At 46.1% G+C, this 19,032-nt stretch overlaps 1 protein-coding gene across 2 annotated transcripts in view; it reads right to left on the reverse strand.

Annotated features, from left to right (window-relative positions):
* CAMK1D (calcium/calmodulin dependent protein kinase ID) overlaps nt 1–19,032 on the reverse strand; it is a 308,248-nt gene that overhangs the window by 125,904 nt on the left and 163,312 nt on the right. For both annotated transcript variants that reach the window (XM_054989218.1, XM_054989219.1), the window contains exon 3: nt 10,002–10,076. In XM_054989218.1, coding sequence (XP_054845193.1) covers nt 10,002–10,076 — 75 coding nt within the window. The remainder of the gene's footprint in view (nt 1–10,001; nt 10,077–19,032) is intronic.

A 19,032-nucleotide genomic window follows, 5' to 3' on the forward strand; every position in this document is an offset into this window, starting at 1 on the left:
TTGCTCATGAGGAGCTGCCCCAGCCAGCCTCTGTGCTATTGAGCTCGCCTGGCCTTGCTCATGAGGAGCTGCCCCAGCCAGCCTCTGTGCTATTGGGCTTGCCTGGCCTTGCTCACGAGGAGCTGCCCCAGCCAGCCTCCGTGCTATTGGGCTTGCCTGGCCTTGCTCATGAGGAGCTGCCCCAGCCAGCCTCCGTGCTATTGGGCTTGCCTGGCCTTGCTCACGAGGAGCTGCCCCAGCCAGCCTCTGTGCTATTGAGCTCGCCTGGCCTTGCTCACGAGGAGCTGCCCCAGCCAGCCTCTGTGCTATTGGGCTTGCCTGGCCTTGCTCACGAGGTGCTGCCTTAGCCAGCTTCTACGCTGCCTGCTCAGCAATGCTGGGTGGGGCTACCCATCTCCTCCCCCAGAATGCCTGTGGCAGCCCCCCCTGGAGAGGCTTGGCTTCTAGCAACTCCTGAGCCAGGCTACTGTCTTCTAGCCGGGGTGTGGCTCTGGGCTGTAGCGGCTGCTTCCTCTCCCTGCCAGGTAAAGGCTCTGGTTGGGCTGCTGCTGCTGCTGGACCCACCTTCCCCCTGCTGTGGCCCTTTTCCCTCTGGCCTGCTTAGCCCCCTTTCTTCCCCCTGGAAGGTGGGACTGGCTGGCCTCTCCTTGCCCCCTCCACCCCTCTGAGGTTCTGGCTTTTTACCCCTTCCCCCTGGAGTAGGTAGGTTCTGGCCCTGGTTGCCAGCTTGGGGGGTGGAGTTGCTGCCACCCTTTTGTCCCCTGCTGTTCCCTCTTGTCAAGTCTGGGGGCTGGGGCTCAGACCCCGGACACAAAGAACGTTACTGGTCTCTATAATATTAATATTAATGTCAATATTAATATTAGCATCAATATCAATATTATTATTAATAACAACAATATTCGATTTATATACTGTCCTTCAGGATGACTTAACACCCACTCAGAGCAGTTTACAAAGTATGTTATTATTATGCCCACAACCAGGGCTTTTTTTCTGGGAAAAGAGGTGGTGGAACTCAGTGGGTTGCCCTTGGAGAAAATGATCACATGGTCAGTGGCCCCGCCCCCTGATCTCCAGGCAGAGGGGAGTTGAGATTGCCCTCCGCGCTGTTCAGTGGCGTGGAGGGCAATCTCAACTCCCCTCTGTCTGGAGATCAGGGGGCGGGGCCACTGACCATGTGATCATTTTCAAGAGGTTCCGGAACTCCATTCCACTGCATTCCAGCTGAAAAAAAGCCCTGCCCACAACAATAATCACCCTGTGAGGTGGGTGCAGCTGAGAGAGCTCCTAGAAGCTGTGACTCAGCCAAGGTCACTCAGCTGGCTTCAAGTGGAGGAGGGGGGAATCAAACCTGGTTCTCCAGATTAGAGTCTCACACTCTTAACTAGAGATGGGCACAATCCGCATTATGATCAGAAAAAACCCACGATGATGGCAATCGCGCGATCGGGACCCAGCAATCGTGCTCGGGCACGGCCAACCATCCAGCGGTTGGGAGGGGGACTGGATCGGGGCTTGATCGGGGCGATCGTGATTGGATCCGGAAGCCAGACACTCAGGCGCCGGCAATCTATTGCCCTGGCAATGGAGCCAGGGGAATGCCTGAGCTGTGTTTGCCCTCCTTCTGTCACCCTGGAAACGCGAATGGAAGCCCAGCTTGCCTTGATCAGCAGGGCTTCCTTCCAACCACGGAGCAGCAAAGCAGTCACCAGCTGGGAGAAGACACCCAAGGGAGGGTGGGGGAAGGGGGTGTTCTGTAGCCATGGGCACTCCAATCTCATCCCTGCAAACCCTGATAGGCAGCTCTGACGGCCAAACACAGACAGCCAAACACAAACACAGATGCCACCGGCATCAGCCACCGTTCCTGTATCGCTGGGAACAGCGGGGCGCCCCTCCACTTTTGCCTCCACGATCCACGGATCGGGAACGGGAGATGATCAGTGTGGATCGTTAATTCGGGATCGTCGCTGGCGCCGATCCACAATCAGCTTGATCAGGGGGGTTTTTTGGATCGTGCCCACCTCTACTCTTAACCACTACACCAAACTGGCTGTCAGTTTGGTAATCTTTATAACAAGTGGTATCTCAGCATTATCGCTGAAGCAAAGAGATAGTGGCTGATCGAAGGCTATGTAGTGATTTAATGGCTGAGATGAAACACAGAGACATGAAGTGACGGGCTAATTTCCTCCACTATCTGCTAATGATTTGTTTTCAACAAGTTCCACTCTTCTAACACTGCCTTACTTTTAAAAATACAAATCAGAGTCCTTTAATCATGCTTTAAATGGTGGGATGCACCAAGGGCCTGCACAGGAATTAACACTCTCTAAACTGCCAATGTGGATACTGAATAAGCTTTTTCAAATGCCTACATTCATTATCAAACCAATTGTTATATGAAAATCTAAACTCTTAGCTGAGCGGGATGTTCTAGAAAAGACAGGTTTTCAAGAATTCAGTAGATGAACCAATATTTCTATAGAGGTTTTCATCTCCTGAGTTTTATATAACTCTTCTATAAGACTTCTACAACTAAGAGAAGACATAAAGGCATTAACTTTTATCTCCACTGATAGAGACTGGAAGATTTACAGTACAATTCTAAGCAGAGTTACTCCAGTCTAAGCCCAACCGGAGTAACTCTGTTTAGGATTGCATTGTTAGTCTGTAAACTTGCAGAACTGAGAATGATTTGTTTTATAAATAGGGGCAAGTCCAAAATTTCTCATTTACTTTTTTTTTTTTACTTCACTTATAGTCTACTTTTCTCCCCCATGGTGACCCAAAGTAGCTTACAACATTCTCCATGTTAATTCTCACAACAACCCTGCGAGGTAGACAAGGCCTAGAGTGTGCAACTAGCCCCAGTTCACCTAGCAAACTTCCATGGCTCCGCTCCGGCTCACCATGTTATATTCTGGAGCTCAACAGAGATTTCTCTTAGTCTGTAAACTGCTCAAGTTATTTTAGAGTTTGGTTAGATGGATGTAGTAAGACTATCTTCTGCACTAATCCTTAAATTACAGCCAGGAGGATTACTTATATATGTCTAACACTCAGCTTGGGACTCTCCCCTCTGCTCTCATCGATGTATTACTAAAATACCTGCTTATCGTTCTTGGACCGTTTCCTTGTGTGTAATCTCTGTTACCAGATTTACGTGCCTCACTGGCTTCTTGTTGAACACCTCGGAACGTACCTCAAGTCAATTTAATAAACTGGCCTTTCAAAAAGTAGAGAAAATGGAGAGGAGGCGCCAGCTGTGGATCACTGACGGAGCACAGCATCACTGGCCTAGGCTTTCTGGCCAACTCTGTTTGATAGCTAAATACTGAAGCTGCCACACAATTTGCTCCTCTGGTTTAGACGACTGTCTCACAGACGGTATCGCTGCAACACCATGTGGTCAATAAGCTTTTGTAAACAGTAAGGAGCTGCAGTGTTTGGCTACCTTTCGGCTAATTTAGAAATGCCCACCAGCTGATTTCAGTAAACACCCAAGGCCAGGCGGGAACCAAGTCCTCGGCTGACTTAAAGGGCCGTCTCACATGTCTCCTAAAGGCAAACCTGGATTTGCCACAGAGTGCACACAGGGCGGGGGATGGCAGCCCATCTTTCACGCCGACCATTGTGCCTGTATGCTGGACAAGTCTGTGGCTCGAAATTCAAATTTAGACACTGAAATAGAAATATAATAGATTGGATCAGGGCTTTTTTTCTGGGGAAAGAGGTGGTGGAACTCAGTGGGTTGCCCTCGGAGAAAATGGTCACATGGCTGGTGGCCCTGCCCCCTGATCTCCAGACAGAGGGGAGTTGTGATTGCCCTCCGCACCGCCGAGCGGTGCGGAGGGCGATCTCAACTCCCCTCTGTCTGGAGATCAGGGGCGGGGCCACCAGCCATGTGACCATTTTCAACAGGTGCCAGAACTCTGTTCCTCCATGTTCCCGCTGAAAAAAAGGCCTGGATTGGATCCACTAAAAGAAGTTCTTTCCTCTGGCAGAAAGAGCCTCCCCTTGATACAAGATGAGTCTTGTACCCAAGGATGGCTCCTTCCACTGGAGGAAGTGGTCCTTACACCCCCCAAGAGACAGATTTATGCTAACAGAATCCAGAGGTAAAAAGGGCACATCAGATTCTGTACCTTTTAGTTACTACTCTTTAAACTCAGGAAAGAAACTGGTTTAATTCTTTTGGCAGGCAATTTGGCCTTCATGTGACATTACGCTTGTTAGCATCCTCTTCAGCACTGGCAAGCTGCCTCTAAAAACACTGTGGCTACTTCAGCTGGTCCAGAACTGGTCACCTCGTTATCGGTGTCTACTGATAACAGCAAATGTCACCAGTACTAGACGAGTTCTGCTACTCAAGGCTCAGGTCAAGGTGGGTTCTTACAAGTCCTTAACAGCCCAGGCCTCCTCCTTTCATCTGAACTGCTTCATGGCCTCTAGTCTCGTTATCTCCTGAAATCAGGAGGGGCGCTGCCTGGAACAAGGCCTTTTCTTGCCCATCAGAGATGCCCTCAGAAGGTGAGTTCCACCAAGCTTTTGAGAGGGAAAAACATGGCTTCTATAAGGTTTGTACTATTGTTGCTTATTATTGTTATTGATTTTAGTGTTGTTTTTTTTCAATGTTGTGAATGTTTTGTGAATCTTTGTTGCACTGTATGGCTGTTAGCTATTTGGGGGCACCTGGCACGCTGAAAAGTGGGATTAAATACTGTATCAAACAAACAAACAAGGAGAGATGAAATATTTGTCAGCCTTCCAAAAATCGGAGTCCCTTTTCCTTTTGCAACCTCGCCTAACCCGTAACCTGAACCCGTACCTTGGCCTCTCTCGACCTCTCTAAGCCCAGTATTGGAATGTGTGTTCTTTTGGTTTTGGTTCTGTTGCTTTGATGGTAGTTTGATTCATTCTGCTGGCTTGTTCCAATAATTTACTTCATTTCATGCCTGATTTAGACAGTACTTTAATTCAATATTTAGATCTGGGTTTGAATCTTTTCCCATTAGTTTCAATGGGCAAATTTCAATTCATTGTACCCTTTTATTTCTTTCTAGAATTGGATGAAATTACATCAAAACATAGAGTTGGAAGGGACTCCAAGTGTCTTCTAGTCCAGCCCCCTGCACAACGCAGGAAATTCATAGCTATCCTCCCTCAGTGCCCAGTGGAAAGTAAAAAACCTCCAGGATTCTTGGCCAATCTCGCCTGGAGGAAAATTCCTTCCTGACCCCAAATCCCTGCCTGCCCTCCTTCTCTTGATCTGTGTACATTCATGTTAAGTCAGAGAATCATCATAGCTGTCAGATGGACATCTAGCCTCTTCTGAAATACCTCCAAGGAAGGAGAGCGCACCACCTCCCGAGGAAGCCTGTTCCACTGAAGGACCACTCTAATTGTCGGGAAGTTCTTCCTAACATTTAACTGAAGATTTTAACCCACTGTGTCTGGTCCAACCTGCTGGGGTAACAGAAAACAACCGTGCTCCATCTTCTATGTGATAGCCCTTCAAATGAAGAGGGCTATCATATCACCTCCTCTCCAGGCTAAACATGCCCAGCTCCTTCAACCTTTCCTCATAAGACTTGGTCTCCAGACACCTCATCATCTTCATCTCCTTGGACACGTTCCAGCTTGTCTATATCCTTCTTAAATTGTGGTGCCCAAAACTGTACACAGTACTCCAATTGAGGTCTAACTAGAGCAGAGTAAAGCGATACCATCACATCATGTGATATGGACACTATACTTCTGTTGATACACCCTAAGATCACATTTGCCTTTTTAGCTACAGCATCACATTGCTGACTTGTGTCCAGCATGTGATCTACTAAGACCCCTAGATCCTTTTTGCATGTACTACTGCCAAGACAGGTCTCCCCCATCCTGTAAGTAACCCTTTGATTTTTCCTACCTAAATGCAGAACTTTACATTGATCTTTGCTAAAATTCATTTTGTTAGCTTTAGCCCAGTTTTCCAGCCTACCAAGATCATCTTGAATCTTGATTCTGTCTTCTACTGTGTTTACAACCCCTCCCAATTTATATTGTCTACAAATTTAATTAGCATCTCTTCGATTCCTTCATCCAAGTCGTTTATAAAGATGTTGAACAAGACAGGTCCCAGGACAGATCCCTGAGGAACTCCACTGGTCACTCCTCTCCAAGAAGATGAGGAACCATTAACAAGCACTCTTTGGGTACAATCTGTCAACCAGCTACAGATCCACCAAACAGTAATAGGATCCAAGCCACATGTTACCAACTTGTCAACAAGGATATTATGTGGAACCTTATCAAAAGCCTTACTGAAATGGAGATAAACTTCCTCAAAAACAGAAAAGGTTAGTCTGACATGACTTGCTCTTGAGGAACCCGTGCTGGCTCTTAGTAATCACAGCCATCCATTCTAAATGCTCAAGGACTGACTGATGATTAGTTTTAAGACTTTTCCAGGTATAGATGTCAAGCTGACGGGTCGGTAGTTACTGGATATTCTTTTTTCCTGTTCATGAAGATGGGGACAACATTTGCTCACCTCCAATCTTCTGGCACCTCGCCTGATCTCCAAGAATCCTCAAAAATAATGGACAGAGGCTCAGAAATTACATCTGTGAGTTCTTTTAGTACGCTTGGGTGCAATTTACCTGGCCCGGAGGATCTGATTTCATTTAAAGAAGCTAGATGTTTACATACCACACAACATCTGTCCTAGGCTGCCTCATGGGTCCCCTTTTTGCCAAGGTGAACACAGTTCCCCTTGTAAGTGAAGACTGAGGCAAAGTAGGAATTGAGCAGTTCTATCATAACAATAACAACAACAACATTTGATTTATATACCGCCCTTCAGGACAACTTAATGCCCACTCAGAGCAGTTTACAAAGTATGTTATTATTATCCCCACAACAAAAATCACCCTGTGAGGTGGGTGGGGCTGAGAGAGCTCCAGAGAGCCGTGACTCGCCCAAGGTCACCCAGCTGGCTTCAAGTGGAGGAGGGGGGAATCAAACCCGGCTCTCCAGATTAGAGTCCCACACTCTTAACCACTACACCAAACTGGCTCTGCCCTCTCTTTATCGCCTGCTAAAACCTCACTTTCTTCCCTGAAGTGGGCCTAATACTTCCTTATCCTTTTTCCTGCTCCAAATATAACCAAAGAACCCTTTTTTGTTGTTAGCATCTCTCACTAGCCTAAGCTCATATTGAGCTTTAGCCTTTCTAACCACTTGTCTCTACCAGCACTGGCAAGCTGTTTATATTCATCCTTGGATATACAGTCCTCCTTCCATTTCTTAAATGTGCCTTTTTAATTTTCAGATCTATAGAAAGCTCTTTATGGAGCCACCCTGGCTCGTTTAGGTACCTCTCATTTTTCTTTCCCATTGGAATAGTTTGTGAATGTGCCTTCAATATCTCAGGATATTGATTTATCTGACCTGCATATTGATGATTTATAACCTGCAGAGACCAAGAAAACAAACTGTTTCTCATAAGCAAACCCCATAACTGAGCCAAAACAATCGGCCACAATTATTGTGGGTTAGATGCTGGGAATAAAAAACAATCTGCACAGAAGCCAGATAAAACAAAGAAGCCAGAAAAGCAAACCCCTTGAGCATTCGTTCCCTTGTCTTCAGTAGCAGCAGGTTGCTTGTTGCTTAGTTTTTAATGTTATCACACAATGTCAACATTAGGAGCATAGCAGCAGGTTTCTTAGCTTGCATCATTTGCATTCAGAAGGGAAAGAAACATTGGCTTATAACTGTGCTGGAACACTCAATGACCGACAGGGATTTTGCTGGAGACATTTGCCATCCGTGGCTTGAGTAATTTCTTAGTGTAAACCACCATCCACACACCTTTCAAAAACTTGGTTTTAACTTACAAAGATTGCTCTTTTGGGAGCACCCCTCATTATTATTTAAACATGAAAAAAAATGTTGCAGTTATGTGATTTTTAGGAAACTATGTTTTTGGGAAGTCATAAAAAGAACATTATTTTTTGCAATTTGTTATTGTCAGCATTACACATTTTTAAAGCATCTGATATGCTGAAATATTTCGGTGTAGGAAAGACGGGATTCTATGAACAAGTCCATGTCCTCCCAGTAGGGTGGCTAACCACCAGGTAGGGCCTGGAGCCCTCCCAGAATTACAGCTGATCTCCAGAATTACAACTGGAGAAAATGTCTGCTTTGGAGGGTGGACTCCATGGCATCAGACCCTGTGGCGGTCCCTCCCCTGCCTCAGGCCTGTTTTTCCCCAGGTTCCACCTCTAAAATTTCCAGGGATGTCCCAGTCTGGGGTCAGCAACATTACCTCCCAGAGGTATACTGAAAGGCGCTTTTCTGCCTTCTACAGTGAAGCAGATGGTACAGCCCAATGTCAGAGCGCATGCCTTGCATGCAGGAAAGTCCTAATTTCAGCCACAGAGCTCCTGAAATTAAGGGACATTTGGAAGAAGTACTAAGAAAGGTATCACATGGGAAAGCTGCTCCCAGCTGGAGCAGAGAAGACCGTACTGAGCTAGATGGACAGACTCAATGTAAGGCAGCAACACAGTGTGTCCTATGGAGCCCGGAACATTAAAACTTTACAGCCTGCAGTGAACTTGGTAAGGCTCAAAGACGACTGACACTTGGAGTTCCCAGTAAAAGCCTTGAGTGCTGCTCGTGCAAGGAGTGACCCCAGATCTAGGCTGTTCACTGAAATCCATCAACAAGGAAATAACCTATGCAAAAGAGAGGGGGCGGGGTATCCAATTCCTCTGGTTCCCCACAATCTGCTGTCACCTTCCTAAAAAGAAGTAACTTTTAAAGTAATGCGAAAAATTCAACATATGCTTTGTCAAGGAGAAAAACGGCAAATGAAATTTGCAAGTGATGACAAAGCTAATCATTAATGTTTATTATTATTACAACAGCCACAAAACAAAGGAAATGTAGCAGCAAATCAAGCAATGAGGCAATAAAATCGGTACCCTGCTCTAACATCATCCGACTTTGTTATCAACAGGTCACAGTTTCCTAGGAAACAAGAAATTACCCATGAACATTTTGTCCTAGATTGAATTGAGGAAATGGTGCGTGTTTAATTGATTATAGTAATTCGGATGGCAGCAGCATTTGCTAAAATCAGAACTTTTAAGAGTGTTTTAGAGCAGAGGCAATGTTTTTCCTTCAATAATTTATCATCTCCATGTATGCGAAACAGATATATTGTGTACGTATTTTATTACAGTTTTATTACTTTACAATCATAACTTGCCCTTCTACCAGGAAAGGCTTTCTAGGTAATGTCGGTAACATCAAAAATAACAAGATGCAATATAAAGATATAAGTAAAAACATCAACAGTATACAATACCGGGACAGTTCCCGGTTTTGGGGAGCCCTGGGCAGAGAATAGTCAGGGGCCCCCATGCCCGCTTCTAGGCTCCCCTTCTTGCTCTCCAACCCACATGCCCCGCCCCCACATGTGCATCCTTCCTTTGCCCATTCACAAACTCTCCTACCATCTGCAGTCACAGCTGCTCATACTACTTGCAAGTCTTTTCCTCGATGGTGCTTGGTGGTGGGTGCAACTAGGAGCGCCACTGCCTTGGCCACCAGGAATGCTGATGCTTTGTGCACCACTCACAGGCCCGTTTCCAGCATCGCTGGGCAGCATATGCAGCTGGGAGCCAACCCGAGAAAGCACGTGCAAGCAGGCAGTGGAATGGTGCGAGTGCAGGTGTCAGGGGAGATGCGCGAATCCGGAGCCAGCAGCACCAAGAGGCCCCACTAGAAGCCATGGGCCGTGGTAGCAGCCCCTCCTCACCATGTGCTGGTGATAATGCCCGTATTTTCATAGCACCTGCCCAATTTCCAGCGTCTGCCTTGGGTTTGGTATTCTTGAGACTGACCAGTACTTTTTGTTTCTCCTTGATTAACACATACAAGGTGCACTAAGACTAAGGACAGCGTGGTTAATTCTAAGTACTACTTACAGCTGCATGACCAGATACAGGTGGTTTGGGCTCTCGTAGATGTCTTCCAGTGCAACAATATTTTCATGCTTGATTCTAAAGACAGTAAAAGAAACACAACAAGGTAAGTTAAGCATTCAAGTTCATGTTTTCATAATTTCAAGGATACAAAGAGTCTGTATGTAAATAAATTTTATTTATTTGTTTAAATAACCTGCTCCTGGACTATTTTAATGACTTTTAAAAAATTATTATTGATTTTATGTTTTTGTGATTTTAATGTATTTTTTAATGTTGTTAGCCGCCCTGAGCCCATCTGTAGGGAGGGCGGGGTATAAATCGAATTAAATATATAAATAAGTAATATTTACAATATTTATTACCCTGCCTCTCTGGGTAGGAAAGATCTTGCCACTGCGGCTGCATGCCCTAGTAACATCCAGATTAGATTACTGCAGTGTGCTCTATGTGGGGCTACCCTTGAAGACTGTCCAGAAGCTGCAACTGGAACAGAATGCTGTGCCAGAGTGTTGACTGAAGTGGGTCATAAAGACTGTTATCATTCCAGTCTTGTTCCATCTACACTGGTTCCCAGTTTATTTCCAGGCCCCATTCAAGGTGTTGGCATTGATTTTTAAAGCCCTTTGATTTTTAAAGTCTTTACCTATATGGCTTGGGACTAGCATATCTCAAGGACCACGTTCTCCCATATGAACCTACTCATCCACTCCAGTTGTCTCCAGAGGCTATGCTTTGGGTGCCTCCTCCAGATGAGGCTAGATGGGTGGTGACCCAAGAAACGGCCTTCTTAGTTGTGGTGTTGAAACTTTGGAATTCCCTTCCCAGGGCAATTTGCCTGTCGCCTTCTGTCACTGTCTTCTACCAGCAGATGAAGATGTCTTTGTTTTGTTTGGCAACCCCCCGGTAAACTCTTATCGGCCTCCACCTTGGTTGTGTGTGTGTGTTTATATGTCTGTAAGTTTAAATTGTATTTTTATATACATTTTACATGTTATTTCAATGTTTTAACATTTGTTGGGGAACATATTTTGGATGGAAGGATGGCCTAGATATATTTTTTAATAAATATAGAAGAAATTAAATGCATATTAAAATATCACTTAAGTAAATCAGCAAATATTCTCGCTATCTGAATAGAGGAATCACATTTCAAAATAATTTTAACAGCGTGTACAAAAACACAGACTCTGTGGGTCACGACTGGTGCAGACCCATGAGGCTTTGACTTCTGGCTCTTTAAGTGACGGCTTTTTCAAAGAGACACGCCGCAAAACACTGTCTAATGAACTAGGCAAATTCTCCCTGGGATTATTGCTTAAACAATTCCAAACAATTTCCAGTGTGCACAATTAATTTGCGCTAAACCCCAAAGAGAGGAAATATTTAGCTGCAAGGAATAGAATATTAATTAAGGTGAAGTGGAGATACTGCCTAAGAGAGAGAAAGATGCAGCTGCCTGTGGAACTACCAGGGCTTTTTTTCTGGGAAAAGAGGTGGTGGAACTCAGTGGGTTGCCAGCACAGGGGGCAACTCTTGGCAGGAAGTGGTGCCCCTTGGTACCACATGTGTGTGCACAAAGTGCGCGCACGCTCCCAGGACCACACAATGACATCACTTTGGGTCAGCTGGAACAAGGTGGGAGTTTTTAAAAGTTTAAATCGCCCTCGGCAAAAATGGTCACATGGCCGGTGGCTGTGTGACCCTCAGTGGCGCATAGGGCAATCTAAACTCCCCTCTGTCTGGAGATCAGGGGGCGGGGCCACCGGCCATGTGACGATTTTCAAGAGATGCCGGAACTCTGTTCCACCACATTCCAGATGACAAAAAGCCCTGGGGACTGCAATGTTAAAAATGTTGTGGACTCTGCAGAAAACAGATGAAAACCAGAAAGCTGAGCATTAAGCTTGCCAAACCCCAGCTGAGGTGTGGAGATCTCTCAGTATTACAAACGATCTCCAGAATACAGAGATTAGCTTCCCTGGGGGAAATGGCAGCTTTGGAGGGTGAACTCTGTGGCATTATACCCCACTGAGGCACGATTCCCAGGTGCCCACCGGTGGCATACAAACTGCTGGGTTTTTTTCCCCCTTGCCCACTGATCCGTCAGTGATCAGTGGGAGGTGGCAAGCCCCTGGATGTTGCCCGCCTCTGGCAGGCACCCCAGGAAAACATGCAGCACACGGACTCCCAGGGGGCATGGCAACATCACTCCTGGAAGTGACCTTGTCGCACCGACTGCGGGAGACCTCTCAAGCTTCATTTGGGGCTGATTTTGGCCCACAACAGGCCAAATCACACCTGCACAGAGCGCAGGAGGACTCCAATGGCTCGCACAACAACATCACTTCTAGGAGTGACATCATTGTGCAGGTGCTGGAGCACGCGTGTACATGTGCAAAGAAAAAACATGCAGCCAGCACTAAGTATGTTCCAGGTCCTCCCCTCCTGCCGGGAGGTTAGAGGGACATGGCAGCCCTACACTGAGGTCTCTCCCCTCCTCCAGCCTCCCCAGCCCCTCCCCCACCAAAATTCCAGGAATTTTCAGCCTAGAGTTGGCAACTCTACTGAGCATTCCAGAAAGCCTTGTTCAGTTGCACCCCTCCTAACTAGTGAAATGAAGACTATCCAAGGGTTTGGAGGAGGGTAAGATGATCAGAAGTCATTCTCATTCTACAGTGGTGGCAGAAGTGCGTCAAATCACAGCTGATTTATGGCAAACCCTTAGGGTTGCCAGGCCCCTCAAATCTCCTGGCAGGAGACTGGGATGCTGGCTCTTACCCCGTCGCTGCTCCAGAGGGTCTGTCCGCGCTCCTGGTGTGTGTGACAACATCACTTCCGGGAGTGACGTCATCACGCAGGGTCAAAGGGCGCCCTGTGTGACGATGTCATGCATGCTGGGAAGGGACAGAGACAGCAGGCAGCTCACTCTCTCGCTGCTGCCGCCGCACCCTTGTCCTGCTGCTGCGGGCTGCACAGTGGCGGCGGTGGTGGTTGTGGTGAGGGAACGGATTGTGGTGGCCGCAGTGGTGGTGCCCGTGGCAGTGAGAGTGGCCTGCTCTCTCTCTGCTGCCACCGCCGCCGCCTGCTCTCATGGCACGGAAGTGCGCCCCCCCAGGGAGGCGTCACCCTAGGGAGTGTGCCCCCCCCGCCCAGGTGAGTGGGCGAGGGGGGAAAGGGTGGGATCGGGGGATGGCAACCCTACAAACCCTGCTGGGTTTCAAGGAAAGAGACTAACAGAGGTGGTTTGCCAATGCCTGCCTCTGCATAGCAATCCTGGTTGCTAACTAAAGCTGGCCCTGCTAAGTTTCTAAGATCTGAGTAGGACGAGCTTGCCTGGGCTATCCAGGCCTCTCATTCCATAACTGAGGCTAAATACACAGACAAAGAAGGAAGGAAGATAGAAAGTAATATGCCTGTAGAAAGGCTATGGTAGGCAAACAGAAAGAACGAGGCCCCAATAAGGGCTGCCTGGATACCTTCTCCTCTCATGGGCTGCCCTGATGCAGAGAGACTGGTGTGCGCGCACACACGCACGCACACACACACACACACACACACACACACACACTTTTGCTTCCAGTTCATAATGACTGGCCCATGTTCATTATTTACTCTCACAATGCACTGAATAACATATTTATTATGTGAAAACCCCTGAGATGTGTTTAGAAGTATAACATCAACTTTTTAAAAGATCCAGATCATTTTGGATAGGAGCAGGTGTTCTCTGAAGACGATGGAGCTGAAATGCATTTCAGAGAAGGGGTTCCTGTGGCCTGCTTGCAGCTCTGAGGCCTAGAAGACAGCAGGGGGGATGGAGTGAGAAATTAATCCTTTCCCTGTTGTGTAAACGGCTTTTCCAGCTACTGGTTGGAAATACAAGAAATAGCACTGAAAAGTTCTCATATTTTATGTACCCAAATCACACATGCAGTTCACACATAGTGACTCATTTTTTCCTAACGATTCCTTCTCGTTAGTCTAAAGTATTTAGAATGAAAGGTAGTTATTAAATAAGGCCTAAAATAAAAGAGAGCTCTACAGGCAGCCCTAGAATTAGTGCACACAGGGTCCTTTTCCATTGATATGCCAGAGGTTATGTTGTAATACGAATGAATTGTAATAATAAACAATCTTTAAGACTAATGAATTTTATCGTAGCATAAGCTTTTGAGAAACACTGCACTCGTTGTCTCATCTGACGAAGAGCACTGTGGTTCTCGAAAGCTTATGCTATAATAAAGTTGTTTAGTCTTAAAGGTGCTACTGGACTATTTACAGTTTTGTAAATACAGACTAACACGGCTAACTCCTCTGGATCAATAAACAATCTGTTTTCTTTTCACTAAGTATCCATTAGCAAAATATGACAGGCTTACTGAGATGTGTATAGAGGAATGGAAAGTGGTTGTATCACATGTTGGCTGGGATCTTGCCTAGAATTCTGCAGGGACAAGGAAGGGGAGTGAGATTCCACTGATTTTTTACTCCCACAGAAGCTTCAAAGCACCTCTCAAAATGCTGCCCCCGGGACACCCAGGAATATCTTGCGGGAAAGATCAGAAGTCTCCCGTGGGGGGAACAGTTGGCGCAAACAGCCCCTCCCTTGAGATTCTAGGTGGGATCCAATACACTGATCTGGTTTATTTTTTAACATGAACCTCAAAACATTAACGTGTGAAATGAAAAGAAAGACTGGCAAGTAACAAAAGACGAGTCAATAAACCAATCAATAAATGAGGATCAAAAATATTTTGTCTCATTTCTCTGGATTATTAGCAACTTAAAACAAAATTATGCGAGCAGGGTAGTTGGAGAGGAAGCCATTTTAGATGTGCTTATGAAGATCAAGTACATGCATTTTTCTCTCGTTTTCTTTACAAAAATATGATACAAAAAATTGTAACGAGAGAGAGTTAAGACAATTGATAACTGAAGGGGGGAAAGAGTGAAAATATTAACACTGCACATTTCACAAAAATCAGTAATATTTGAAAAATAATTAAAACTATGAAAATGCCAGCTAAATTTTGTTTCTACCACAAAAATCTAAGATCAGCTTGAAATGAGGACATGCACATGTGTTCAAACTTGCAAAAAACAGAATCAGTTCAACATGCCATTTTTCAAATTGGTGTAAATTAATCATTCATTCCAGCACACCCCGTCCACCAACCACACACTCGTTTAACAAGCAGGTAAATTAATACTATACCAATCAGGCATGATTAATTATCAATGTGACTGAGCTTTATTGCTGTGATTAAAAATGAACCCTGAGAAATATTCATTATGAGCTGTTAAAATACTTTTTACTCAGGTAAATCCTGCATTAATATAATGGTAGCTCAATCCATTTCCTTTTTTGTGTCACTTCTTTGTATGTGTGTTTTTCACTTTTTGGCTACAGACTGCTCTTCTCTACATGAGTTGGTCTTTTGTTAAATATTCCCTATCACTCCCCGAGCGGAAAGCTCTTTTCTGTCGCCTGACAGAATCCACGGAGTCACCGGGGCTGGTAATCTCCAGAGCTCTTATTTTGTTCCCACTTTGCTTTGTAATTGCAGCTTGTCAAGAAATGCCTTGGCAAAGTCTGCGCTTCCATTTGTGCCACGGGTGAGTATTCGCTCAGAGGGGCGCATGGGGCCAGTGCAGTGGTCCCTGAAATATTAAGCATACCAGTTAGATGGGAAAACATAAAGCACTCTTGCTGAGATGACGCAGGAGCTGAAATCCTCAATTAAGCTAACTGGAAGCTTACCAAGGCACCATTTCCAGGCACCTTCCATTTTTTGTTCAGCCCTCGTGGTCTTTTTCTTTGTGCACATAACTTGGGTTTATATTATTGGAATTGTAGAGAAACCTTTGGTTGGACCAGCCTTCAGGACCTGGTTTCCTTTGCAGGCAAAAGCAGGATAAGGGAAGTCAATTAGTTGGGATAATCAAAGGGCCAACTTTATTGAAGCAGATAAGGATTGGCAGTGGCCAAGGGTATAAAACACAGGCAAGTGGAAAGGCGGAAAGGCAGCCTGCTGGGCCTTTAAACAGCACACACACACACACACACACACACACACACACAGAGTGCGTCTTTCTGCAGTGGCCTTCAGACGTCCGCATGGAGGCTGCTGGCAAACTCTTCCCTCTTCTATTACTGTGATCGGGGAGGTGGCTAGAGCAGCGCTTGCCCCACTCAGGGGAAATGTGGATGGAAGATGTAAATGACCATCTTTGTTATAAACAAAGCCTGCAGCATGGTGGGGGAAAATCCCACGTTTTGTTGCTCGTAACATGAATTTTCAGCACAGGCACTGCTGAAAAAAGCTGCCGCTGAAATGCTGCCATAAGGGAATGCCGGCGTTTCTCCTCAGATGTAGCATTGGAGGAATTTTGAGGGAAATCAGGGGGGAAAGTTTTCAGCAGCAGAAGAGGAAACAACAAAAGAGAATTTTCCTTTGCTTCCTCAGGTGCCAATGAAATGCAGAGGCTGAAAGCAATGGACTCGATGGGGCCTAGATTCATGACTGAAAAGAAGTACTTCTCCACTCAACAAGGACATTGTGGAATTCATGGCGAGAGGGCCCAGCGATGGCCACTAACATAGATGGACAGATAGAGGGAATGGATCAATTAGTTAGCGGGGCAGAAGTCCATCACTGGTTACTAGTAGAGATAGGCACGATCAGAATCACGATGTGAAAAAAACCCCGATAATGGTGTTTGCGCCATCGTGACTCAGCTAATCGGTTCGGTCCACGGCCAGGTTAAACCCCCCCCCCCTCTGCTCTAAGTGTGTGTGTGTGTGTGTGTGTGTGAACGTCCCCTCCCTCCCTGAGGGGAGGCGGCTCATTGCCGCCTCCCCGTGCCCGCTGGGCCTGGCGGCTGCCGCCACCAACCACCATTCCTATATCGCTGGAAACAGCGGGGCGCCTCCCGCTTTGGCCTCCCCGATTCCCGATTCCGGATCGGAAATGGGACTTAATCGGTTAGAATCGGTGACCTGGGTTCGGCGGTGGCCCGGATCCACGAACGGCTTGATTGGTATTTTTTTTTGGATCATGCCCACCTCTAATTACTAGTCATCAAGACAACCAAAGGAAACCTCCATGTCCAAAGGCAGTATTCTTCTGAATCTCAAGGCAAGGAGGCAATATTGGGAGCGGCCTCGGCCTCTAAGCCTGGTTTGTGGGCCTTCTGGGTTGGTCGCTGTGTAAAACACAATGCTTGACCACTGGTCTGATCAGCTGGGGCTCTTCTTTGGTTCTTATATTTTACAACAAGACCAAAAGTAACTTATCTCCGTTCGTTTGACGTTCCTGCGTCAGGAGCTGTCAAGGGTCGTCCAAAAGACAGTGTGGCATCACTGAGTCACAGGATTTTAAAGCAGGAGGGGGCATTTCAGGCTGCCTAGTTCGCCCCTCACGCAGTGCTGTAAGCTAAAGAGTTTCCATCAGCCTGTGCTTGAAGAGCTCCAGGGATTAATGTGGGAGGGATGCATTCTGGACTGTTCAAGGCACAATCCAGAACAAGAGGAACAAATCTTGGATAAGGCACAAGGACAAGAGCAAGAGCCGAGAACAAAGACATCCAAGGCATGAAGCCAAGTCCGAGCCTACAAAGAAGGTTCCAATGGTTGGACAGCTGTCTGTATGCTTAAGAGTGTCAGGCAATGTCAGATAACTAGAACATTATAAAGGACGCTTATAGCAGCAGAACTGTGTCTGCAATACCACAGCTGTCCTGCAAATTGGACTTAAGAGCCAATAAACATATGCAGAAATACCATCGGATGCTGCCCTTACCAGCTAGTACATACTTACTCTTAGGGCTTTTTTTCTGGGAAAAGAGGTGGTGGAACTCAGTGGGTTGCGCTTGCAGAAAATGGTCACATGGCTGGTGGCCCCGCCCCCTGATCTCCAGACAGAGGGGAGTTGAGAGTGCCCTCCGCACCACCAAGCGGTGCGTAGGGCAATCTCAACTCCCCTCTGTCTGGAGATCAGGGGCGGGGCCACCAGCCATGTGACCATTTTCAAGAGGTTCCGGAACTCCGTTCCCCTACGTTCCCCCTGAAAAAAAGCCCTGCTTACTCTACAGATGGAAGAAAGCACTACATACGGTAATCTTGTGGGGCAGTGAGAAGCCTAGCTTTCTCCTTGACGTCTGGAGACTTCCTTGCGGAAGAGTTTTGTTTAGTTTTGGCACTGATGAATGTTCAAGCATGTCACAATCCAGCTCCACACTGAAGCAGTACACCTCAGGAAAGGTTATTTAGGGGGAAACTGATGTGCCTCCTCCTCGAGATTTGTACAACGTCGCTGACAAAGTGAAATAATACAGCAGAATCATCAAAACAAAACGATAAAAACAAGCCAGGGCATAAAACAGCAACCTAAATATTAAATAGCCCTAAGGCCAGAAACAAATAATAAAAACAGCTTTAAAAAAGATGTAACCCCAGTTAAAGGTACTGCATGAGGCTTCATTTCCTGCATGGGAAAAAAATCCCAAGAGATCTGGGCTTCTCAGCATCTTTTAAAGATATGATCAGTTTTTATTATAAGCCCCTCTGGGAGCCAATCTGCCTGAAAAGCTGGATATAAATATATCAATAAATAATCTTGCCTCAAACAGGATCCTTATCAGAAATTTCAAAGATAATTTCTTTCATAGACTAAAACTGAGATAAATGGTATCTCCTGAAGTTTTAGTGACATGCTCGCAACAATTTCAGAATCCTGAGCATCATCGGTTGTTGAGCATTTAGGAGTGAGGGATATTGTCTCTCAGATCTGTATGTAAATTTGCCTTTCTTTCAAAGAGGAACCTAAGCTTGGTCTCAAGGGGTGGTTTAATCCTTAGGCAAACAGTACTACAGTCAACAGTGGAGTATGAGAAGGCTTCTGTGGTTTCCTACTCTGATTCCCTCCTGCTATTCTAAATTGTGGGAACTGAAGATATTATGTGCGCAGAGAATTGAACCACGAGCATTGCTATTAAAATGTTGAAGGCAGGCATAGGGGAAACACGAGAG

The sequence above is a fragment of the Eublepharis macularius genome, chromosome 9 (assembly GCF_028583425.1).
Source record: "Eublepharis macularius isolate TG4126 chromosome 9, MPM_Emac_v1.0, whole genome shotgun sequence".
Taxonomy (NCBI): Eukaryota; Metazoa; Chordata; class Lepidosauria; order Squamata; family Eublepharidae; genus Eublepharis; species Eublepharis macularius.